Source organism: Pseudopodoces humilis, chromosome 1 (assembly GCF_049639895.1).
Source record: "Pseudopodoces humilis isolate 2021_Gansu_Grassland_sample_001 chromosome 1, ASM4963989v1, whole genome shotgun sequence".
NCBI lineage: Eukaryota > Metazoa > Chordata > Aves > Passeriformes > Paridae > Pseudopodoces > Pseudopodoces humilis.
The window spans coordinates 100227224-100254748 of record NC_142200.1 but is presented as its reverse complement, the minus strand read 5'-3'; the positions used below and the strand labels follow the sequence as shown (position 1 = coordinate 100254748).

General features: G+C 37.7%; 1 protein-coding gene across 1 annotated transcript; it reads right to left on the bottom strand.

The window, feature by feature from the left end:
* Positions 1-716: 716 nt before the first annotated feature.
* Positions 717-27161, bottom strand: STK17A (serine/threonine kinase 17a). The gene is made up of 7 exons (XM_005533198.3): positions 26867-27161; positions 19337-19549; positions 12080-12224; positions 6724-6850; positions 5957-6005; positions 5655-5834; positions 717-4836 (listed from the first exon to the last, which is right to left on the bottom strand). The coding sequence occupies exons 1-7, from the start codon at positions 27055-27057 to the stop codon at positions 4503-4505; spliced, it is 1239 nt and encodes a 412-aa protein (XP_005533255.2). The 5' UTR covers positions 27058-27161; the 3' UTR covers positions 717-4502.
* Positions 27162-27525: the final 364 nt, after the last annotated feature.

The window sequence follows — 27525 nt, the reverse complement described above, 5'->3', positions numbered from 1 at the left end:
TAGAAGATTTAGGAGCAAAGGACCGTCATTTAATAACTTTTGAGAAACAATCTTTGCCTCTCCTTGCTTGGTAAGGCCCACAAGACCTTCCATGCAGCAGCCAGATCAACTGGACCTTACAAGATGCTACTGGAAAGTGGCAGATGGTAAGTGATATCCTGGCAGCTCAGGAGATTTCTCTGTGAGGATTAGTTAAAAAGCACCTGTGCAATTCAGTCTGTATGCTGGCATTACAAATTAATTGAAGAGATGGGGTGCACCTGATTTTAATGCATCACCAGCTTAGCTGCAATTCTACTTGTACAAGCAAGCAAAGACTCAATGTAATTAAGTTCTCTGTGTTTACAGGAAAAAAGATAATCCGTTCAAGTAGTTCCCTTTCCTCTCCTCGTTTTGCAGTAATAACTCTGGCCTTACATGCTCTGTTTCACTTTGATGAATCCTAACATTTTCTTAATTAGGAAAGATTTTTATCACATCCATGTGTACTTTTTTTTTTCCTGACTGTATTTGTTAATCCAAATGACATCTTAATTCAACATCTGCACCATGAAGAACTCTACAGTGGAAGCATATCACTTTAGTATAGAAAAGACTTTTGATGTGTTTTATATTTGCTGCATATATTGAACAAATGTGTGATTCAGAAAACTAAAATATCAGTAATCCTGCTAATGGGTGTTTCCCAAAGCACAAAGAACAAAAGACCCATCAGCTTTCAGAAAACAAAATTTCATTTATTGTAAAGTACTGTAAAAACAATCAGAAGTACAATGAACTGGCACTATTTCTTTAAAACGTTGAACTGTCTTCCAGGAACAACTCCTGAAATATTCAAGAAAGATCTTAAGCCACAGAGTAATGTGATGCAAGGCCCACCTCCCTGCCCATCCCTTGTGAGCACCACCGGTGGAGAATGGGCAGTGAACTTTTATTTGCATTTGTAACCAAACAGCTCTCAAGACTCAGGGGGTAGATCACAAACTGGAGTTAACCCTTTTGTATTTAGGGACCTGCACATGAAAATGTGATGAGACAAATCAAAATGCAAATTCCATTTTGGACAAAAAGAAAAATATTATTTTGTAGAACATTTAATTTAGCAATTATAAAATCTATAAGCCTCTCCCTTAAAGAGGTGAATACAGCAAGAGGAGACAACACTGTGCTTTTCGTTTCGACTTTGCTATTTATTCCAACAACTGAAAGAAGGCCTTGGACCTACCCCTCCTATTGATACAGTTCATGGCTCTTCCATGAATCACAGATAACAACTTTTTAGGAACATCGGCCCTTCCATTCCTTCAGCATCCTGCATCTGAGCACACAGCAGCCATGCAGCCTATGCTACAAAGGCAGCCAGCACAAGCTCAGTCTAGAGAGTGGGGACTGGGAGAGCATTGCCCACAAGGTCCAAGGAGCCGATTCTTTCTCCACAAGCAGCCCCTTCCCCCCATGAACACAGCAGCTTTTCCCAGATGACCTGTGTACATACAGACAGTACCCTGTATTCATGGAGCTGCAGAAACCGGCTGTTCCTCACAGCTCATGGCTTGTTCCCAGTCTTATTGAAGTGACACTTACTTCACTTGTAACTGAGCTCAAAAACACTGACTGCAACAGCCCCTTTCTACAGCTCAGGGTAAGACCACCTCGTTTGCAGCTTTACCCACACTCACAGTGGAAGAGAAACACCCTCAAGGCTGATAGTCCTGCAGTTAAACAATATGGAAATTTTTCCCTGTTATAGGGTGAATCTTAAGATGCCTCGTTTATAACTTACACTATTAAACTTCCACAACTTTATACAAATTCTTAATGACGTTAAAAAACACTGTATAAAACCACCTTAAGGCACAAAGAGCTAAACAGAAATGCAGCCCACTGGAAATCTCAAAGCAGCCAATTCCAGAAAAGCTGGCCTTGAAGTAAGTATGCATTTCATGTATACATGTTATGCTTCACTGTCATACATTAAAAACAGTGTATATAGGACAAAATGTATACTGCTCAGCACCTACTCTTCACCATTAATACCAGTCTCAATCTGAGACGTGATCTGTGGTTACAAAGAGGAAGTGAAATGGGTATACATCTCTCAAATAGTTTGCTGTAGGCAACCAGATGTTAAACATTTATGTGTGCAACATATTGTTTTGTAAGGGTAGGGTGTGAACATGCTTCAACCTCACTGCTCTGCTCAACTTAGTAAAATAAGTATGGATGTGGGGGAAAAAAATGTCAAAATGGCAATGATGGAAGATGGGAGAAATTGCAGTCTTGCACAGAAGAATTCCATGAATCAATGTCCCCTCACCCAAGCAATTTGTCTTGGGCAAATGACTGGAGAGTAAAAGAAAGACACCCATGACAGTACTGTCCTGCCTAACAAGGCTGAAACAGATCCGCATTGCAGGTAGGGTCAGCTCCTGTCTGTGTCCAGAAACATCCAGATACCACAGATATGCTGTTGGCTCCAAGATTCTCCTGCTGAGACCCAGCCAGAGCTGTCCAGCAACTGACTCCTTTCTCCAGAGTGTGAAAGGCATCTCTGCATTACAATATAAAACACATCCAAACTCAGTTCTGAGCGTCATGGGCTGTTTTCTTATACGAACACCTTTGAGGAACGAGAAGCTGCCCTACCTACATCAACACTCAATATGTAATTCCATAGGGGAAGAAGCTTGATACAGTTTAATTTAGGTGCAATTTCCCTGATGTGGCTTGAAGTAAAGGCAGCCCAATCTCTGGCAATGAAGTCTTACGGAAAAACACCCATTTTCCCACTGCTTTTAGTTCAGCTTTCTTCTTTACTAGCACTTTTCCCCCACCTTTCCAGCCATGCTGATCAGATCACCCCAGTACTTCTGCTCTTATTAAGCCATTTAACTTTCGTGTGAAGGAGGAGTTGTAACATTAGCACAGAGCCCTGAACCCCTGTTCACTAAATGGAGTAAGAACATTTGATACATTTGAAATTAGAAAGTGTGTACCAACATGGAAAAAAAAGGGAAAAATTAGCTCAAAAGTTTCTATTCACTGTTTTCTAGGAAGAAAACTTCTGTCAGAGTTTATTACAAAGGAACAGAATAAGGAAACCAAATAAATAGTTGAATAGTTAACAGTATGCAATATAATAGTACTAAACTTCCATTACATAAAAATTAAACTTTGGAACAACATCAGTATGAAAGACTTCTTAGAAAACTAGGACTCAGTCCAAGATCCTCAGATCTGTACATTGCAAAAACCACTCAGTTTTGATGCCCAGTTTTGGTGGCAGCTTTGTCCTCTGAGGGACTGCATCCATTGAGAACTATGACCCATCCATACTGCTCCCTAATCCCACTCTTCCCAGCCACATAACATGCTGTATTTCCAAGTGTCTAAGGGAGAGTGACCAGGAAGCAAGAGGCATGAGCTGTGCTTCACTGTTTCAGAAGAAGCAGTATCTTCTTCCTCATCTGACAGCTATATTGAACAATAGCAATTTAGACTACGGATGTTCCTTTTTTTCCTTAAAGCAGCAGTTAGAGGAACAGAAAGAAGGTAGAAATGACTTCATGATCCCAGTAAAACCCCAGGTGGTCCTGGGGGAAGTGGAATCAAGGGGTGATTAGCTGGACAAACTGTCTAACCTAACGTGGTAAAGTCAGTGGAGAGAACTTCAGTAACTTCAGAGGAGCTACATCAGACTGTTGCTCTTTTTTCCTCTCATCAGCACTGTGTGGCCACACTGAGCTGGATTCTATTGGCACATTTCACCCAACACAGGAGGCGAAAGGAACAATCTCTGCTGGCTCACAAGTGACTGAAATAAGCAAATACATCACATTCAGGAGCAGGATTTTACTGTGCTCCCAAATCAGATGTAACACCAAAATACAGATTTCTTTACCAGTGGGGCATGTGCATCTCTGCCTAGAGAAGCTCAGCTCACTATTCAGCTGCACACAGAGAGGTCTGGGTCTTTGACCTGATGTAAACAAAGAAATACACACAGGATGATTTTGAAATCTGTATGTCAAACCAGGTGATCAAATTCTCCTCTCATACAAGTTTTAGATGAGCAGATAGTTCCACTGAAGTCAGGAGGCGTTTGAAGAAAACCCAGCATTATATATTTGCATTAAATACCAAAACATATCCTAAAATATTCCTATTGACATCTGTCACCAAAACACTTCCAGTGTCAACTTCTCAAGAACACTGGAACAATTAACAAAAACTCTGTTACCAATCAATAACAACAACAACAAAAAAGAAATAAAAATTAAAAACAAAAATAAGCTTATCCTCTTTGTTAAATTCCTGTCAGCCACTTGAAATCTTATCAGTTCCATGAAAATAAGAACTTGGCACATTTTTGTTGTATGCCATTTATAAACACTTTCTTTTATCTAGAATATTTATTGCATATCAGAAATTCACTTGTCTAGAATACTTTCGTTTAGTAGAAAAAACTGCCTTCCAGTTATAGCTATGAAGCTCCACACAGTTCAGTAAATGAATTCTCCTGGTATTTCCTGCAGTAATGGTTCCTCAAATTTAAATCGTTTGGAAATGGCTTTCTGCTCAGTTACTTTTTCTTTTTCTGACTGCCTACATTGTCCCAGTGTGTATGAAGCCACTACAATTAGTTCTTCTGTCACTATTGATTCTTCCTCTCCAGTCTTCTCAGCATCTACTGATTGTTCAGAGGCAGAATCTGCATCTTTCTGGATAGCATCACTGGTCTCCCCTTCTGTACTCATATTCAAGGCCCTGCAAGCAGGATTATCACTTTGTTCTAACCATGGATGTTGAAGACATTCTTCAGCAGTTGCCCGGTCCCTGCAGAGGAAGGAAAGTATTAAAATAAATATGCAAATGAATACAAAATTCAGAACCTTGCTGAAGAGATCCCCAAAAATTATTCCAAGGATATGACTGTATTAAAGACAGATAGAATTGTAGACTAAAAAAAAACACTGACAGCTATCTTTTACCAAAAAAGACCACAGCAGTTCCAGTAGATGAACTCCTAGCATTTAAAATAAAGAAATTCGTAGATCCCTAAATATGAGTTTATGCTTCCATGTTGCCAACCAACTGCTGAAATTTATACTTTTTATATATAGAAAAATTATCCAACTTTTACATTCTTCAGTTATTCCCAGAGACAAGCAGTAGGCAATTTCAATAGCTGGCATGTCCCATGAAGAACTGGTAAAGTTCCACAGTAAACACCTGTTTTATTTGGGAAGCAGGAATTTCCAGTTTGCTACCCATTAAGAAAAGTGTACTAATGAACCAGAAAAGGCAAGGTTCTCTACCAACGCATCCAAAATTAAGGACTCAAAGCTCAGTTCATTTAAAAGACTTCAGCAAAGTACCTGCAAGAAGAATGGGTGCACTGTTCACTGCTACAAACTACAGTTCAAACAGTTTTCTGAAAGTAATTTGAGTTTTAATTATTGACACTTGGACATCATTTGGAATATACAAGCTTGGATGGAAATGGAGGAACTATCTTCTCATATACATAGAAAGTAATAATACAATGAAATCAAAGTCCTCTTATACTTTAAAAATTAAAACACTAGCACTTGCTACACTTAAAATTAAGTCAGTCTGACATATTAGCATATGCAATTGGGTATTTTACTTACTCAGGTTTCTTAACCAGCAGAGTTTTGATGAAATCCACAGCAGACTCTGATACAAGGTCAAAGTCCTCTCCAGAGTAACTTACGTTCATTTGAGATATATTTAAGAATGTTTCTTGTTTATCATCCCCCAAGAAAGGTGATATCCCTGTCAGCATAACATATGCCAGTACTCCAATGCTCCTAAATTAAAAGTAAAAAAAAGTTTTTTAATTAGCCTTTTTTTCTTAAAGGTAAGCAAACAAATCCCCAAAGAACAACCCTTTTCAGTAAAGCTGTGATGACCATTTATTTGTTACACTTACCACATATCAGTTGCTGTACTGATTGGATCATAACTCAGAATTTCAGGAGCTATTCAGGGGGAAAAAAAAGTGAGTTTTGTCATATGCAGAAATTACATTAGAGCTTAAAAATGTGATAATGATCATGTGGTAAAATTTAAGATAAGCCATTTGAAGCATGACAGTCTTTTGAAATCAAAATACTTCTGTTCAGGTTATTTAAGTGGTTTCTATCATTCATTGTTTTTAAGTGAAAAAATATGTTTTCCTTTTATTGTCATCTTCAGAAGCCAGGCCAGTCTCCTTCCCAGTTAAGAAATCTATACAAATTTCTTGCAGACAAAACAGAAATAGCCAACATTGCATATTCCAGCACTGTAACCCATAACTATGAAGATATATCACACAACTTAAAGATATTTTCAAGTATATGTTCAAGGCCTGGAGTGGTTTGGGCTTTAAAAAAAAAAAAATAGAAAACTTAACACTTGCTAAAATATTGTATTCAGAGACTGAGTATGTGAATTTAAACTTTTAATCCAAGTAATATTTGTTATCGCTACTGGTAAGAATTGTCTAAAGCAAGTCTTCATCTTCAACATAAGCACACAATCATAGTTCTTTAGACTGGCAAGACTTGCCAGTCCTACCTTTGACAGCAGTAGCACGTCAAAGCAATAACTGGATCTTGCAACACAGCAACTACACAGTCAGGCTGGCATGCTCCACATTCGCTTTTCGCTCCCCAGAAGCCTGGACTAGTCATCATTCCTTTAGTAACAACTTACCTACATATTCTGGAGTTCCCATGATTTCTCTTAGCTCCTCACTGCTCTTCATTATTCTGGAAAGGCCAAAATCTACTATCTTAACATCTCCCAGAGGAGACTTACTGGTTAGCAGAATATTTTGGGGCTGAAAAACAAGAGAAGGACACTTTTGGGATCACCCAAAACTAATGACAATAATGACAATAATGACCAAAACTATGACAATCATACTGCATAATTATTTTAGACCATGAGCAGCAAGAGTGTCTCTTGTGATAAATATGATATCCTGGATCATTTATGTAATTCCCTCAAGGGGATTTTGAAGAGACATGTAGGCTAAAAGGAGTGGCACGATTTTCCATTTAGAATTGAGAATCAAACCTTTGTTAGATTAGAACACATTGGAAATACATGCCAATAGCTGACATTTAACAATAGCATGTAAGCTCCTCCACACTTGTACCTTTAGTTCTTTGCATCACCTTTTTAACTCCTCTTCCCTCCTTGAATCTTCCAATAGATGGTGTAAAATACCTCCCTTTGAAGGGTGTCCAAAAACACCCAATCATTTTAAAAACCCTGAACACACAAAACTATTTTGACTGCACCTGTTTAAAAGTCTGTTGCAACCAACCTGAATACTGTTCAAAGTACAAACAACTGTATTACAGAATACTAACTGAAGAACAGTTTAAAAAAAATATCGCAGCCTGAAAAACAGGTTTTTAAGAGTATCACCTTTGGATAAACTTGTTTGCACTGACGTCACCACATCTTGGCTGTCTTCCTTCAAAGCACCTTTGTGGTCATTAAGAAGTTCCTTACTATTTTAAATGCTAGCTCAATTTAATAAAAATTTTTGCAATTGAAGCATATTGTTGCCAAAAAAAAAAAAGTTTGACTTTCCCTACCCCCAGAACAGTGATTACACTGGGTTTTATCATTAACTTCTCCAAATGGTACTCCTGACAACTGACACTGCATTCATGCTTCTAATGAGCCCAAGTTACATGAAAGTACAGGAGTCTTTACTGGGGACCTGGATCATCTTACATCAGGATGGTTGAAAAGAGAGGACAAAAGAGTAAGAACAGCAAAGCAACCACTGATTGATAATCCAGCTGCAGTAACACCAACATTTATACTTCTTCCCTAATCACAGAGCTGCTCTGTCCTCCATCCCCAGAGTCACTCATAACAACAAGTTCTCGCATTAACAGCCTTGATTTTGAATATGGAAATAAACCTGGGCAAGAATGTTTTAAAAAACTTGGGCCAGTTCTCACTGCAAGACCTGAATATGGTCAAGTTTTTTGATTCCTGCAGAGTAAACTGTTATTTGAAACTAACTCCATGATGTTGTCAATTTATTTTCTGTTTGTAAACCTACATATTAAGAATAGCTCTTTTTTAATTTTCTTTACAAATTGGGATCTGGTGGCAATACAAAGGCTTTTGGAGCTGCACATTCCCACATCCTTTATAGTTCAGATTTGTTTTCTTTTCTATTTGTATTAGAAAAGAAAACATCCAAAAAAGCTCACCATGCCTCCCTCATTAGCCTCTCAGATGTTATTCCCAGTGAGAAATTTAGTTATGTTGTGAAGAGTCAAATTAAAAGCATGAGAAAAGTATTTGTTCTCTGTATTTAAATGAGGAAAATTTTTTAATGGAAAAGTTTTGTGAAACCCTTCAGCCCTGTCTTTTAACATTTTAACAGATAAAGCAGTTGCCAGAAGCAGTTTTTACTGGTTTGGGGTTTTTAAAATCTTATTATACAAAACACACCTATGCAGAGAAAACCCTGTCTTACAGTATGAATTGAATCACAACTCTAAATCAATTCTTAATGAAATACCAGTAATTTTCTTATTTTAAGGAATCATTATGGGATTCTTTTCAAGTGCCAACCTAAACACCAGCATGAAACCTTGAAGAAGCCGTAACTTTTAACTCCCCATAGTTTTCAGCTCGACAACATTACTCAAACTTTAAGGAAGGGAAGATCATTTCCTCACATCTGTAATACTGTTTCTCTTTTGGTTTTACTCTGCTACAATACATCTTGGTTTGCCTAATGCCAGTCAGCCCACAAAGACAGGAGATGCCGGCTGGAGGCTCTCCTGATGGCCATTCTAAAAAGGGTCCTTCACTTTTACCCTCAAGCACTATTGAAATTGGTGATGGAAGCCATCAAATGGCAATGTTTGGAGACCTCTCCCTCTACTGCAGCAAGGTTTAAAGGTTCCATTTAGATCCTCTTATTTCTTGTATCTTCAGTTGGTTTCAAGAAGATACATAAAGACTAAGGACACACATAAAGGTCCTGTTTTTAATCTAATCAATGCTTCACCTTACCTAATTTCATTAATGCTGCAGGTTATCTAATTATATGATATTCAAAAAACCTCAGATCCCTAGAAGACAAGACAGGAATTATCCAAGAAATAATGGTCAGAAACAGGAAAAATGGACTAGCTGAGATACCCCAGCATTATGTCTTAAACATACTAAATGAGGCTGATTCTAAAACAAGTGAAGGATCCCCTTATATTCTTTCTCAGCCCCCACACCTGCTTAAATTCTCTTCCATTCCCTACTACCTTAAGCTTTTACCAAACACCAATTCAAGATTAAGTCAAACAGCAAATAAGAACTCATAGAGACTTCCCTTACTCTGCAGCTTTTAAGCACCATTAAGAGGAGATGAAAGACTCCTGACTACAATCTGTGCACACCCTGCAAATTAAATAGCATCAACACAATAATGTCAAGTGATAATTAATTTGCACTTGGTAGCATTATGTTTTCTCTTCATCCAAGTCAAAACTAGGCTACATAATTGTATTTTGCTATTAAAAACAAGACACATTTCAACCATCTTTCAGTAGAACCATGCTTTTGGAAATAAATGATCAGGTGACAACCTTGCTAAGCCACATCCAAATACCTCATTTCTTTCTGCAGTGTTTAGTCTCAGGAAAAATCTTGTATCTATTCAGAGGGCAAAGAGAAACTAAAGCAAGGTGGCTGTAAGTGTCATAGATCTGGTTCTTTAGATTTGTAATATAAATATTAAGCTGACAATTACATATAGACAACCACTTGGGTTTAAATTCTTCTGGGGGTATAATTTAACTTTTTTTTGAACATGCAACATATAGAAAATTGGATGGACTTTTATAAAGAAACTTGTAACAGACAAATGAAATGGAAATCTTTAGAGACACAAAGGTGAAACTAATAGCACAAAAAGACCCATTTTAGCAAGAATTTGTAAACTTTGCTATTGGCAAACACAATGCGTAGCAACAGTAAACATACAGAAGTTTTCCAAATGTCATTACAAGCAAAGCACTTAGTAAATTCCACGGTGCTTTAAGCAGCAAGTTAAAGTGGCATGAGACACACGATACAACAGAACACTGTGGGTTAATAAATACATGGCTGAAGTAAGCACCCAACTTTTTGAGTTCTGTCAAAAATGGGCCTTTTTTAAAAGTGTTAAAAGGCATGTGGATCAATTAATCTTTGCAAGTCATGGGTTTTAATTCTATCATTTCCATCATTTTCATTTGCCAATACTCTGAAGACTTCCATAAACCTTATTTTGCAAAAGATAGTTTTATGTATCATGAAGGTCATCACACAGCAAGTAGGACTCCAATTAAACACACATTGCACACTGCAGTAATGTATAAACATGTTCATTAACCTCAATCACAAGACAATTTCCTCTGCTAATGTACTTCTGTGAGGCAGCAAAACAATGCTGGATTTTTCAGTGAGAGCTGCATATGCTCCATGTTAAAGCATAAGTTTTCTGACCAGTTGGAAAATTTTTAAGTAAGCTTTTTATAAATTTATTTTCCAGACTAAATCTGTAATCAACAAGTCTACTTTTGCAAAGAAGTACTGTAGTCATATAAAACACAACACATTTCCAGTTACAGATATCCAGCTGATGATGCTAAGAAACACCACAACTTTAACTACAAACATATATAAATATATACTGTCCACAAAAGACATTTAATTTTACCCACTTTGCTTAAAGGAAATTCAATGGCAAACCATTAAAACTCTGAGAATCTTGTTTAAGCACACTGGAACTTTGAGGAATTCTAACTGCTCATTTTTAGTCTTTCTGAACACTTATTCTCACATCATTTGCTAAAAATGTTTTATTAAGTCTTTCAGTACAATTATTAATATTCTGTGTGTATGACTCAATCAGAATTTTAAAGAATTCCACATAAAATTTGAATAAATGTTTGGAAAACCAGGCAGGTGACCTATTTGTGTGCAAATATGACTCATTTACTTTAGCTGATGAATGGTTCATGATGTGCTAATATCAAGCACATACAGCTTGATACTGGAATCTATTGGTAAGCTTACAATAGTGCCAAAATACAGCTAAGCATAAGTAAGGATCTCAGCAAAAGAACAAACATGCAGAAGCTTACAATATACTTAGTAAATATGAGATTAGGACATGTAAAAATAATTTTAAAAAATATATTGCAAGTTACTTTTTAGATTTCCTTGCTTAGTAATAAACTACTTCAACCTCATAATGAGATACAGTTACATCTTCCATATGAGTGCATGGATAGAAGCTAAATAAAATTAACTGGAGCTTGCTGCCCATAGAAGATAGTTCTCTGGTCCCCTGTTACAACTCCCTTTTTGACCATAAGATTTCATGTGATGGCAGCTGTACTTTTCACTTGATTTGGGTCAAAACTATATTTCAATAAGAAAAAATACTTGTTTCAGTAAATAATGATAATTTATATACCAACAGTGTGTCAGCCAACTCTGTCAGCAAATGACACACATTTAAATTAGGTTTTACAGTAACTGGGAAAAAAAAGAGAAAGAAAATGCTATAAATGTACTTCACACATTAATTTACTAGTCCTGTTTGAATATTTCATTCTGAAACATTATACTTTATTCCAGCAGTGTCACTACCACCCTTCTTCTTCATTAAAACTCAAGTCAATACAAAAATCAAACCTGGTTTTCAATGGCCATATAATACCCAGACATTTTTACTGCAATGTAGAAATGAGTCAGGTCTTACCCAAAGCACTTATTTGCAGTTTAAGGTACAAGGCAAATTGACTTTTGAATTGATTACATTTCAGTTAATCAAATTAAGTTTATATTTAATATAATCATAGAAACCCCCCAAAAGGCTTGCAGATCTGGTGGCTACTCTATCCCAAAAGTTTAATTTTATCATTCAAGGTATAATTAGGTAAAATAGTGTTAATTGCAAATTGACATTAGTGTGATATATTACCAGCAAGAAAGTCAACAGATGAGAAAGCAATTAAGAAAAATACAGCAGCAATCCTACCTTTAAGTCAAGATGAACAACATTGTTCCTGTGCAAGAATGAAACTCCTTCTAATATCTGCTTCATAAGTCGCTTAACATCTTTTTCTTTGAAGGCCTCCTCTCTTTCAGCCACACACTGGTCAAAGATTTCACCTCCAGCAGCACTGTGGAACAGTTGAAGTACTGTTAGTTCAGAGACTAAGTTACAGCACCCATTTGGCCCTATTCACACTTTTATTTTTTGTATAGGCAATATCAGCAGGAGGTATAATCCAATTGTGATATTTTCAGTTATTAGAAATTTGGCAAGGTTTTACAGCCTTGGAAGTGTTTTTTGCAGTATGGTAGCTTTGGAAAGAGGCAAAGATTTTAGTAATTTGGGCTAGAGAATATGAATAATACAGAAATTTTGGTGATTACTTTTGAAACACTACTGACTTTGATTTCAGATGAATGCCACAATTGTTTGAGGACAGCGTTTTCATAAAAGATGTGCCTTTTGCTATTCCTATGAAACTACATGGAAATTTGGCCAAGGCAAATCTTTGCAGACATAGAGCAAAGCAGTCCCACCTCCCATCCTCCTCAAAACACTTTGCACATACTCAAAAGAATAAATGTAAAGTCCGCAATTGAATTGTTTATGAAGTCTCTGGTATACAGGGATGCATTAAGTTTCTAAACTTCTTTCATCTAAAAATAGCTCAAAAAATTTTAGCTCTCAGTTTGCGTCCTCTTTTGTTTATATATGTTTAAACAAATAACAGAATAACAAAAAATATAAAAATAACTGGATATGAATGAATATTTTTAAAGTACTCTGAAGCTACATGCAGTACCAGCTCTGTACAGCAATGGCTCTAGAGAACTAAAATTGTTTTACAACTCTGTATTATCAGAAGTAAAATAAACTGAACAGAAGCTCCATCTTAAAACAAGAACGGGCATAAGAATGTTAGAATGGGGGGCCACTTTGCATACGGCTTGTTGAACTCCTTCTATGAAATCAGCACACACACACCCTTTGTTCTGCGTGCAATTCCATAATCACCCCTTAGGGAAAGGTGGTGAAACCCTCAAGGGCAGAATCCTCTCCAGTTACACCAAACCGTGACATGCAAAAATGACTTTGCACAAGAATTAATCTTTACTGATGCCTACGCATCTACTCTGCCTCTGCTTGCTTTTTTCCAATGAATTGTACTGCCTAGGCTATCCTGAAGACAGCCAAGTACGTTCAACATGAATATAACAGCAAATGAGAGTTCTACAAAAATTATGCATTTCAGTTGTGTACCCCCAGAAAAAGAACACTAAAATATACTCAAATTTTCATTTTGCCTATACTAACTTTGCTGCTACAGTTCTAGTACTTTCAAAAGCCTCATGGATTTAAAAAAAAGTTTTCTGGGGTCCAAGGTATTCTCACTGCTATTATTTTAAAATTCCCACACAAATGGTCTTACAAAAAAAAAAAAAATTAAAAGAAGGTTAAAGCTTAACATATTCTAAAGAGTTTTACACTTCTGTCCTATATGCTGGCTAACTGGTACAGCAATACAATTTGATTTATTAAACTAAGATTTTCTTTCAAAAAAAGCCCCTATTAAATAATTATTTTTCTGCATTATATATCAAAGATAATAGAGCTCAAGAATAAGTTTTTCAAAGGAATACTAATACTATAATCCCTTTTGAAAAATTTCATGTTCCCGACACTATCACATCTTTCTTCAGTCCATTTTTATTTTATTCATGGAAATAGTAATATTTCAGCTTTGAATAGGATTCAAATATTAATGACATTTTAAAAATGAAGATCAGCTAGTGTATTCTAATATCCTAAACCAAATTCCTTGAAAAAAGAACATCAGTTGGATTTTCCAAATAAGAATAGAAAAAGATCTACTGCAACCCATAAATTAAACTTTCTGCCTTAAGAATGCCATAATATGTTACTTGAAGAGTGATTTAATTCCTTGTAGTAGTGAATTATAATGCATATACAGGGATAAGATCTACTACAAAAATTACTAACAAGATATGTTTTATAGCAATAACTCTGGGATTTTGCTGGTAAAGCTCTGCCACTTCAAATAAGGAAAAAATACTTCTGCTATTTAATTCAGAGAAATCGGATTTATACCCAAAACATGGGATCACAATTTACGTTTAATAGACCAGCTGAAAAAATAGTGGAAGTTGAGGGTGGGGGGGCTTATAAAGCCCTGCTTGCTTTATGTCTATTTGGTAGGCATCTGTTACAATCTGTTTATTAGTGTAACTTAATTAAAACAGAGGTAAATACCAATGCTGAAATGTAGGCTACCTAGAATTTTAATACAACACTTAAAGAACTCTGAATTATAGGTGTTAAAAGGCAATAAAAGCTGAAGCAATGTCCCATCAGTGAAATCAAGTGCTACCAATGTGAGAGTAGAAAACCCTTGATCCAGAAACTTTATTTAAAAAAAAAAAAAAAAAATTAAGTCCCTCCCTGTACGTCTGAAGATGCCAGGGCTCATCAGCATTTTTAAGAGTGAGACATGCAAATACAGCCCTTACACATGCACACCCACTTCATAACTTATGAGACACTGCCATTCTCAGCTACCAGAGACACCTGGCTTTACAAAATAGTTTCACATGGGAAGGTGACTTCACATGCAATGTTTTGGTTTTTGATCTGAACTTTGCTATTTAGGATGCTGATGGAACAGCTCCTTCTGGACAATTCATTCTGTCCAAAAAATACCACATTCAAACAAGTAACCAGTAACCCTTTGCAAGAACACATGGAAATTTGATACTGCAAGACTGCTTTGTGTATTGTTGCTGTGGAGTGAGCTTAATGGATTCCCTTAAGCAAAACAGTCAGGCAGCTGTGAGCCAAGCCAGTCACAAGTGGTTGGAAGCACAATGTCAAAATGAACTCCCAAAAAGACCCTCCTGCACACCTATTCCAAGTTTTGCCAAGGTCCTTAACAATACTTTCACTGTCAACTATTTTGTATTCCCAAGCTAGATTTCAGGGGAAAAAAAATCTAACCATAGAAGGGCTCAAAATACTTGCTAGGAAAGTATCATGGAATGTCACTGTTATGATTCTGTATATATGTAGACCAGGAGTTTCTCTGGCGTTAATAATATTTACCCATTTTTAATTAAACTGTAGTTTTTCTAACTGCCATTATGAAATAACTTAGCAAATGACTGGGCCAGTCAGAAAATGTTCTTAGGGGACAAAAGCAAAGAATTATCCTTAGGACAACAAAGTTTTTAGGAAAACAAGCCATCTTAATTTGAAAAAAAAAAAAAAGTTGATAAGGACATATTGAATGGCAAAACATTTTGAAATCCAGTGTTACTTAGAATGCATTATTTCTCTAGTACACCCTTCCTTAGCTAAGTTTATGAAAAAAATGTGAGACAAAAGAAGGCTTTCCACACTTGAAAGCTATGGTAACCTTTAACTATTTAGCTATTTAACTCTTTAGCTATTTTAATCTACTTATTAAAATACTGTTGTGCCATAAATTTCTCTCATTTCAAGTGAAATCCAACTCCTCTTCATCAATGAAAAGCATGCTAATACTTTATTACTACTTAGCAGCATAAATGAGCTAAAAGCCATTTGAAAGTCTAGAGAACTAATATTTGTTACAATTATGTTGACTTTATATTAAATGGAGACTACTTTATCTTCCTTGAAATATACTTTAACAATGAACTGTATGAAATTCAGCATCAAACTTCTTTCAAGTGCACTTATGAGACACTAACACAGTAATTTAACTTGTCATTAGAAAAAGATTGAACAAACCTATTTCAGGTCACCTGAAGAAATGAAGCATTCCCCCAGCTTTAATGGATCAGGCATTAACTTAGTGTTCTGAAGGATGCAAATCACTAAAGTACAGACATGTAGACCAATTCCTAAAATACACTTGATTTCAATGCTGAGTTATATACAGTCTGCAATGGGCAAAAATTTACTTCCTGAATATTCAACTTTGTCAAAAGTCTTTCTTGAAAGGGTTATCTCTGCAAGGTAATGGAAAGTCATCTACTTTCTGTACATGGAACTTACAGTACAACCTGCTCACACCACAGTGGTTGTAACACTACCAGCAAAGGTTCATGCTCACTGCTGCTGACAGCCATACCTCTTTCCTTGGCTAGGCATACCATTGGATAGTAAGTGCTCTTACTGGTAATGTTTCCACTGTAAGGCAATGTAATGTACCAATGTCCCCAAAGCCTGAGAAAACTGTAAATCCATATCTGATAAGAGGTCATGGGAAGAGAAGCATCCAAATACATAAAATTGTAGATAGTGGTCTTAGAAGTTCTGAGTTTTCAAACAAATGGGTTTTTTTTCCTTCACCTTTCCAAACAGGCAGCCCAAAAACTGAAACCCAAAGAAAGGTAGCTAAGACCATTCAAGAAGTTTTTCCCTGAATTTTTTTTAGACCTCCAGTCTTGATTTGAGACTGCTATCTAGAACAACTCTGCTTGCTACTCAAATAGACAAGACGCAAACATTGGAGCAGCAGTTATTTGTGATTACAGACGGTCTGCTTCAAGTTGTCTGTTGAATCCCATGCCAAATGGATCACTTCCTGCCAGCAGACTCTTGTTTTAACCAGTTACACCTCCAGTAAGTAGGAGAATAAATCACGTCCAAGGCTATATAAGTCCATTAATATTAATGGACATGTAAGTCCATCACATTATCCTGGTCCACATAACTGCAGGTGAAAAAACACTTAATCCAGTGTATTAAATAAATACCGTGTCTTCAAGATGATAAAGACAACAACTTCTTTTTAAAGCAAGCCTAACAAAAGTTTACTGTACTTACACAAGGCTCTGGCTCAGTTCAGAGGCTCTTCATAACAAAATATTAATGATGAAGATTTTTGAAGCTCCACTTACAGGTTTCTATACATTTGACCCACTAATTACCCACTAGTATCATCTATCCCTTCCATAGATGTGTAAAAACATGGTGATGAACATTTATGAAAAAGACTGGTTCTTAAGCATCAAATGCTCTACTGATCTTTCTTTCAAAAGAAATTGGAAGATAATAGGTAGGTTGCATACATGTATCGAACCAAAAAGTTACCAAAATTGCTTTTTTCTTTTAATACCTGATATATCAAGTTTCCCAGACTGTACCTCTATCTTCTTCAGCAAAATTCCAGGTTCTTTTCATTCAATTTTCAGTGAAATACAAAACATAACTGACCCACAGATAAATTTCAGGCTTTTTGTTCCCCTTCAGACTTACTTACCCCTTCAACTCTGACTTAAATACCCTGACTGAGGTCCTGATTAAGGACAATAAACCAAAGTCAGAGACTGTTGAGGGTGGATGCAGACAGCTCCAGTTTGCTGTGCTACAGCTGAAGCCAACACTGTAATGCCTCCTTGCTTCCTACTGTTCAACACTTAATATTAACACGGCCAATTTTAAGTTTGTTTTCTGTCAAAAATTGATAATGCTTGCAAGACAACCCTCCATGTAACATTAATATTTCTCTTCCTGAAAGCAAAACATTTCCTGAAGGCAAAACCCACAGTCCTTATGACAGATTCTACATCAAGACAAGAAACTTTAAAATTTTAGCAGATGAAGTTAGTGGCCAAAATCAAGTATTTGTTTTACCTCTTCAGGAGATAAAGATCTGCCACAAATACCATCAAGCTTAATAGAAAGTGAAATGCCCTAGAGAAGCTTGCAGTCTAGGTATGTTCTTTAATCCTCCGCATACAGAATGTCAGAAATTCACTAACATTCATACCTGTTTTGTTGCAACATGTCTTTGGAACATGTTGACATTAAAGAAGCATCCAGACATACTTGCTGAAGTCAGGGAAAGACTGTCTTTGAAATTTACAACTCCAGCACACAGCTATTTATCTGAAAAGAGGTATGACTGTTTGATGCATATAAACCCAATAATTTTCCTAATTACTTAACAACCTAGGTAATACTTCAGATTAAAAGTTTTGCAACTGTAAGAAAACTGAGTTCTAAAAGAAAACTAGGGATTTTGCATTGAAATTATCACAAAACTCATTGCTCATTTAGAATCCACTGCTCATATTAAATCCTATGGGATCTAGAAAATGAAACTGTATTTGAGTTTCAATTTCTGCTAGTGTTTAAAGCAGGTATTTATGAGTCTTCAGCAGCAGCAGTTAAAACCCCAGAAGCCCTGTCACACCTATATATTATAAAAGATACTTCTATCTTTTCACATATTTCACATATTATGACTTCATTAAGGGCAAAATGAAGTTTAAAAAATGTATTCTAGAAGGAATTTTGCCTTAGGAGACATGGTCTCATTCCATTTCGCTGAGCTTTGAAGATACAGTTTCTTTTGACTTCTAAACAAGATGCGACTGGGGTGCAAGATTTCTCAACATTTATTTTTGCTATCAAGTAAGAGAAGAGCTGCACAAACTAGATTTATCTTAACAGACAAGTCACTTCTGAACTATTGAGCCTCACTGTTCCTCTCCTAATTTAAAATCCATAGAGCTTAACAAGAATTTAGAGCTAAGTAGCAACAAGCATTTGGCTGAATCTTGGAAGCTAGCTAGATGCCTTACTATCTAAAGCCATTGGCATATGAAATGAACAGTCACAACAGCTGCAGGAATACCTATCTGGACAAACTCAAGTGGAGAAAACCACACAGACAAACGTAGAGTCAAGCATCCTTTGAAAGAAACCATTCTAAGTCCCAATCCACCCCCTTTCCTTCCCTAAAAAGATACTCTTTAAGCAATTGTGTAGGGTTTTACTAGTTTCTTTTTAGCAATGATGTTGCTTTCAATACCGTTTTTTATAACTGGTAAAAAAAAACACAGCAGATTTCATCCCATCTTTGCCAACGTCAATGGAATAAACTTTGGTTCTTGAACAGATACTCACTGCTTCTTTTCTCTTCCTCTTTTACATGAAGGGAGTGTACAGAGATCATATTTCATTAAAGATGCTTTAACTACATAAATTATGGTTCAGCTTTGAAAGATACTACATAATTAGAGAAATCTGTTATAATCTGAAGTAGTTATGAGACTGCACATAACTTCTTGTAATCATAATTTTCTTAGTAATTCTTCTTGAAGTTAAGCAAGGGTAACAGGCAACCAATGAAAACTTGTACATTGTTCACACTGATACACAGTATTTTCACATTATTATTTTTAAGTGAATACTGCAGAAAGTTACTCAGGAATTATTACTAATACTTACTATTCCAGGACTAAAATCATCTCTGTTGCAGTTTCATAAACTTCATGCAAGTTAATGACCCAAAGGTTGCATTGTGCCAGCTCAAGGACTGCAATTTCGTGGATTATTTCCATCCGACAGTCTTGGCCCTTTCTTCTTTTTCTCATGAATTTTGCTGCGAACTCTCTTTCAGTGTCTTTCTGGATACACTTCTTCACCACTGCAAATTTTCCCCTGAAATTAAATAAGAATTTAGTTTTACATGCCTTAGTGACAGCCTTAACACTGAATTTTTAAATTAATGCTCTGGGAAACTTGAACCAAATCATTACTAATGGGTGCATTTAAGATGCAATCTGAATTTAGAAAGATGCCTTGCTGAGTGATGATCCCCAGCCCAGAACGTAAATAATCTCCATGAAACATAAGGAAATAAAAAAACCCCAAATCAATTCAAACAACGTGGTTTTTAAAAAACACAGAATAAACAAGCTGTGCTAGTTCCCAAGATTACATTAACCTCAAAACTTTAATTAAAACAGCTGGCAAAATCAAAATGTAAAAATGAACAATTTATGCTTTCTCTGACTACCTCACAGTAACCCAGTTATTGTTTTCTTAAGTATCCCACCATATCCAAGGCAACAGCACTCTCATTGAATCCTGCTCCATTTGCCATGCAATATCCATACTCTGCATTTTTCAAGATGGCACTTTGTATTTTCACCATGGGACATCTCAAATGATAACAGCCTGAGTTTTTTGATTAACAGCTCTCAAAACCCCCTACTTATACGGTGAGACTAAGGAACACGGGTAATTTAAATACAGCGAAGCAGCTTGACCAACATCAAGCTCTGTAACACAATTTTTGCAGCAATGCCAAGGTGAATAGGAGCACCGAGAGCAGAGAGCTGAGCACTGTGCTTAGCCCACATTAATGAGCGTCACCTCGGCAGAGCACACACCTGGATGATGCACCAGGCCAGCTCAAACCACACTGCAGTGCTTGTGTCACACCACTTCCCCCACAGCACTCTGGCACAAGTGGCTGCTCTTAACTTCCCTGCAAGAGTCCCACACCACCTGCTCCATTCAGTTCCATTCACACACTGCTGATTTTTAGACTGAAAAGGTATTTTAATTAATACCTCTCACTAATACAATGATGAATTCTCACACTTTGAAGTACAGTAATCTTACTTTGCTCTTACCATACAGGTATAATAATCATCAAAACTACCTTTTTTTATTTATATGTTTTTTATAAAGCTGCAGGAATAGCTTTGAGATCTTTATTTTGGTTCTTTACTTTCTGTAGGGTTGCTGAAACCAAAATAATAGTCCTCATCTATTTTAGAATACAGTTACTATGGGTTTTGCCTCTCCCATCTCCAAGCTGAAGTTCACAGAATTAACTACTTCAGCTCATGTCCAAGTTTTCACTCTCCCAGCCTACTGGCAGAAGACTGCTATCCATGAAATATAACGGCTAAACAAAGTTGTGGTCGGCTTGCTTTTAATAAGCATTTGTTTCAAAATCACACAGTCTAAATCAATCAAGTCAAATAAGTACCCACAAAGTGGGTATTTGCTAGGCAATCTCAATAAAATAATTGGACTTGTAACCACTGATACAGCCACAGTTATTCCTCTAGGAATAATATTTTGCATAAGCACATTATCTACAGCACAACAGGTATTATGAGTAGATCGCAGCACAGTCCGGATGTCTGGTGAAGGTAGACAAACAGTAAGAATATGCTTTCAATGTCTTGAATATAAGTTCTTGGGAAAATATTCTTAATTACTAATACATACATGAAGACCAAACTATCGAGGTTTGTAAATGCATGAAGCTAATTTTGTTACACAAAATTTATGTACAATAGAAAGCTATGCATTAATCAAAAGTGTTAAGACACTTGTTCAAGTTCTTAGCACCAAAAAAATCTCAAGAGAAAAGTCAACTGGTATGTTGTCAAAAGACAACATATAAAAATAAATTGAGAAGCCCCTTTAACAGCAAGTTATTTAAATATCTGATCGATACTAAGCCTTACAGCAATAAATCTAGGTCCCTGCCTGGGCTCATCCTTCTCTGTTTTCCTTATATAGGCTCTGAATGCACTGCGTACTTCCTCTTGAATGTTGCCTTAGTGCAATCAAAAACGTTTAATTCTAGCACCAGGAAGGACCTAGAGAAAGTGGCTTAGAAAAGTTTGAAATCTCAATAATACAGCTTTCAAGTACTGTGCTGTTTTGAACTACGTACAAAATCTATCTGGAAACAAGTTAATTAGCCTAATGAGTACCGATGTTGCCGATTCACCATGCATTAGTCACTATGGAAATAAAACAGTATTCATGGAGCAGCAAGAAACGGCAAGAGCCACCACTGTGTGTGGCCACGTATGTCCTGTTTAGCTGAGCTGGCCAGAGGCCTGACAGGTGACGTAATTCAAAGGACAGGTTACACAGGAGTTCAGCTGGCTGACAAATACTAATTCTAAATTGTTTCAGACCAAGAATCCTGCCCAGATTCCTTATGGTTATGCCTATAATTAGAGCTATTATAACTACTGCCTGTTAGAACTCATCTTTTCTGAATATGATCCCCAAAAAGATCAAACTTGACAAACCTGATGTTTACAACCAGTAGAACTAATCACTGTGCAGTGATCTAGATTCACGTCTGAGAAAATTTCAGAGCTAAGATCCAAATATAGCATCCACTATATGGTTAGACCAACAGATAAATTTTAAAGAATTCCTTTTTGATTGAGACAGAATAGTAGATAAGACAGATATAAACAAGAATTCTTATGAAGCATACATTCTATACACTTAATCTTTGCTTTTCTTGAAATCCCGCTTTTCAGAACTTACTATAAAAAAATTATATAAAATAGTGTTAGATCACATCATTGCTACTTTAGTGTATTGAGAAGAGCTAGCAGTGAGAACATTGTATGGAAGGAAGAATAATTTTGAGATGAAAATCTTAATGCACATTTGTCAAGCTGAAAACAGACTACCAGGCATCCAATCACAAATAAAAATGCTTTGGAGGGAGACGAGAATAGGAAATTCTAAGTAGTTCTCAGCCCTAACAAGAGTCTCATTCAAGAATTATGATTTAAGATAAATCTTATCTGATTACAAACAAGCTCAATGTCACCTTTTCAGATTGCCAACAGAATTTGCATTGTTTCATTAGGCAGACATTATAGCTCAAAGGAAAATTGTCAAATGACAAATCAAATGTCAAATCAGATAAGCAAGAACATTTATGTCACACCAATTAATTTTTGTTGTCCTAGGTTCAGAACAACAGAGAACTAACCGTACTAATTTATTTATAATATACAAAAATACTAAGCTTAACTAAATATTTAAAAATAACTAACCTTATTTTTAAAGTGACTTATAAAACACTCACTATAACAAATGAAGAAATAACTTCTTCCTGTGAAGATACTTAGTTTTTATAAAGTTCAGGAAAAAAAATAAAATTCTGAGATCCACAATACTACATGCAGTTTATTTGATAATAATTTTTGATATGAGTAACTCATATCAAACATTTCTTCTGAAGTGTGGGTTTTTTCCCCCTGACAATTTTGGATTTCCAAACAGCAAAGTGCATGGATTCTATTTCTAGTGCTCAGGAATAAATTACTCACATAAATTTATTCTCAAATGGCAAAACCAACTATTTGCAACTCTTCCAATTTTCACCTCTTTTCCACTTTTGCTTTATTCCACAGCTATTTCACCCCAGATGTGCTACTGCAGAGAGCAGCTGAGGACAGCTGTGTCATGGCACAAATTGGTACAAGTGTCATGTACTGCTAAGACACACATCACTGAAAGCTACCTGAGAAATAAAAGTTTCATGCCACAGTTTTTCTTTTGGGAAATAAAAAAAACCAAAACAACATGCATTATCTGCACATGAAACTACAGCCACATCCCTAGTCAGGAACAAAGAAAATTTCACACTCCTTGGATGATTACAATATTTCTTATTCTTACCTTTGGGTGGAGAATGAGCTTGCATGCTTTAACAAAAAACTGGGAATAAGGAGAAACAACTGAATTGCACTGGACACATTTACATGTGTACACACATTTTGCTAGAAGATAATTTTATTGTGGATCAATCATTTAAGGTGACTTCTACATTCCAAAAGAAGACAGACCAGTCAACTTATACCATCCTCAAGCCCACCTTTAGAATCAAGAGTATTATTTTCTGTACCCAAATGACTTCCAATATGTGCATAGATTGTTTCACATTGTTAACCCCAACATACATAAAAAAAGGAGTGCAACATTCCATCAACAAGCTGAAGAATTAATAGCATAGGAATACTTTGTTTACAATTAGAAGGTTTTTTCTCACGGAAATGAGCCAAGAAACTAAATATAATTATAGTAGGCTCCTTAAGGAAGCTCTTGGTAGTAAAAAATGTATTGTTCCCCATTTTACAGCACAATTATGGCTTAAGCACAAATGGTAAGGGGAAGAGTTAAGCAATTGGTGCCGTGTCCTCTGCAAAGGTTACACTTCTTCAAACTAACCTAACTCAAGCTAACACTGTCTGAAAACATTTAAATCTCAGTGAAGTGATGAGAAGTGGCGTCCTTAAAACAATCATCAGAGGTAAGTTTGATTTCAAACCTCACGCAAGTGCAGTGTGTGAGAATATTGTGATTTTGAGGACAGTAAAATTATTAAGGCTGTGATACTGGACCAAAATGTTATATATTAAATAATTTAATTTAAAAACTTTTATTTCCATGTCATCCTAAGGAACTTGCAATAATTTCCTTTCCCAAGTGGCCATTATAATGAATTTTTTTACATTTTTCCCAAGTGAACCTGGCTTTCCCAACAGCTGTGTTTCAACAGACTTGAAAATGCTGGTTCAGCTTCTGAACAAGGCAGCACCTTCTGAAGCACATAAGCTCTACATTCTGAAATCAGTTTTTTCTCTGGTGAGCAGAACTAATGAAGCCTGATTTCCCATGGGTTTGCACCCAAGTCCCTCCGATGACACTGTGATCAAGTTCCTCCTAGGTTTGTCCATGCCTTTCAGGACTGCTTCCCCCAGGATTTTTGCTCCATAACGTGCCACCTGGGGCCAGAGCACCTGTACCTCTCTTCCCTGCATTACCAGAACTACATTGCCTTAACATTTTGCCATGTTCCACTTTCTTCCCACCTCCTCCAAATGCAGGGGACCAGAGAACACAGGCTCCAAGTGCCCTGGGATGTTCAACATACATGTGTTGACTGACAGAATGGGGGGCCAAAGACCACACAAACCTACTAAGCTCATGCAGCAGTCCTGATCTCAGCAAAGGTGATAAACCTACTCGATTCTTTCTCCACGCTCTCAGTTTTAAACACAATACATATGAACGCTGTTACTCTCAAATCTACCTAAAGTTCAGCTTTTAGACTGTTTCTCTAATTCTGGGAAATGGGATGGACAAATACAGAGTGTATAAACTTTTTTCTACCAAATCTTAATGCTAAAATAGATTATGTTGTGTGCACAAGGACTGCTTTTCATCTGAGACAAAAACCTGCTGTACTTGGGTGCTAATTTGTTCTTCATAAAGATAAACTCTACCCATAAAGAGAGAATTACACAATTTATGAACATATAAAAGTGAAACTATTTGTGTTTATAAGTTATCAATAAAATTACAGTTATAAGTTGCAGAGAGACTTTCCACCTACGTTTTGTAGCAGAGTTGGCAAAAAACAGTCTAATGGGAGCATTTGAGCTGAAGTATCTGCTTTTTAAAAAAATCAGTTTAAAACTGTTGAATAAAAAAATCAAGCACATGCATTCAAATGTAGAGATTTCTAAATTCTAAAAGAGAAGATAGTGAAAACACTTGTGAAGTTGAGGAGAGATGGTCTGAACCAAAAATATGTGCAACTGTTGCTCAAAACCAAGCGAACACTTAGAACTGCCACTTAACTCATTTTAACAGGTGCAAAATCACAGCCTTCATGTGAAGGTCATCTTTAAAATATTCAAAAAATATTCCACACAAAAATCCATGTTGCAATTTACTTGTTTAAACTGCAGGCTAAGATTTTCAGCCATACTTAATTCTTGTTTGTAGAGTAAAGCAAATCATCTCAGTTGGACTTTTTTGTTCCAGAAGGAACCTTCATCTATTCCATGCTCTGATTAGGCCAACGACTATCACCCAGCTCTGAGGGAAATGCTTATTCCATGGAAGAACTGCAAAATATTTTCTGAAGTCATCTGAACTTCAAATTAAAAAAAAAACAACAAACCAAAACAGCAGTGATACCATGACATTCTGTGCTACACTGCTCCTACGCCTTTCAGACTGTTTATTAGAATTTAGGCTGGTTTGCATTTAGTTATCTTCAGTTTCCAGGCCTTGGACATTGTGGTCACAACAATCTACAAAGAGCTTTCTCGCTCCATGGGATGTTTCTCCCACCTGCTTACCATGTGAATGCTTTAGACCACTATGTTTAAACAGGTATTATTCTACTGATACATCAGAATTACTAAGTGAGCATTAAGCTAACACCTAGGCAACCTAAATACTTGTTAGAGGTACTTAGAGCAGCTACATTTGCCTTGAAACTCCTCCTTAGCTCCACAGGGCTTGGTTTTGCTGCTGTATAAACTGAGTTACACAGCGAGCGTAACTTGCAATAGAACACGCATTGAGAAGGATATCTTTCCATATATCCAGTGGCATTCCATCTAATCTTTTTTATCGGAACACTCTTTGGATGAAGCACACGTAATTCTGAGAATACTATCATTCTTTTAATAAGAAGTGACAGAATTTCAGACAAAAATATTGGCTAAGTGGTGCTGAAATACCACATATGTAGTTCCCAAGATGCAAAAACCTCTCAGTGAGACTTTTTGCCTTAAACCTTGCTTTCTATCAGTCAGGTGTTAAAATTCTACAAGAACTGAACTTTACATGTGGAATCACTTCCAAACCCAAGATTTTAACCAGCTTTAACTCCTTAAAAAGTTCCACCATTAGATTACTCTCAAGCATATGCTGCCCCAAACGAGTGTAAAATTGTTTTTCCGCGTCTCAGCTTACAAAACTCGAGGAAATAATACTTAAAAAAAAAAAAAAAAAAAGCGGGCATGTTTTCTTCTCCAGTGGAAATCTAGAGCAATACCCACTACTCCACACGGGCTCCCAGGGAACCACAGCATCTTCCAAGCCAAATCCGCGAGGCTGGGGAGCCGAGGATGACTTCTTCAGCAAGCAGGAGGGACAGACAGCTGCGGGGTACAGCTGCGGGGTACAGCTGCCTCCCAGCAGCCTCTCCCAGCCGAGCCAACGCCAGGGGCGCGCCCTCGGAGCCGACCCAGCGCGGGCAGAGCTCTCCGCCGGACGCCGCTGGATGCCCCCGCACGCAGCTCTGCCCTGCCGGGGACCCCCGAGGGTGGGACGCCACAGCCCCCCGGCCCCGCTCCTTCCCCCGCAGCCCGGGACAGCGGAGACAGCGCTCACCTGCCGAGCTCCCGGCCGGGGCTGAGGCTGTAGCGCTCCTGGAAGGGCTCCGTGCGGATGGGCGTACGGATCTCCGCCAGGAGCCCGCCCCGCCGCCGGGATCGCCCGGCCGCGGGCTGAGGTGGCGGTGGCGGCGGCGGCGGCCGGTCACCGCGGGAGCGACCGGGCGGCGGCTTCTCGTCGGGGCTCATGGCGCGGGGCTTCTCCCTCGGCAGAGGGACGCCTTTTCCTTCTCCTCTTGTCTTCCCGTCTCGCTCCCGGTGTCCGTGTCCGCCGCGGCCCGCGCTCCCTCCGGGCGCTGCCGCGGGCTCGCGGGGGCTGCGGGCAGCACGCGCCGGCCGGGGGGGGGGGGGGGGGGGGCGCAGCCGCGCGGCCCCGCCCCTCGCGCGCCCCACCTTGGCGGGCGGGCCTGAGGGAGGGACGGCGGGGCAGCGCCACCTGGCGGCGGCCGCGGGGAGCGGCGGGTCAATGTCGCCGCTCGGTTCCAGCGAGGTTTAAATAAACCCCGCTAAGCCGAGGCTGTGTCTGAGGAGAGACCGGCTTGCCTCTCTTCGTAACTTGGCTATCTTCGTGTCACTGCAGCTGGAGGATCGTCCCCCTCTATTCGGCCACATCTGGAGCACTATGTCCGGTTCTGGGCTCCTCAGGACAAGAGAGAT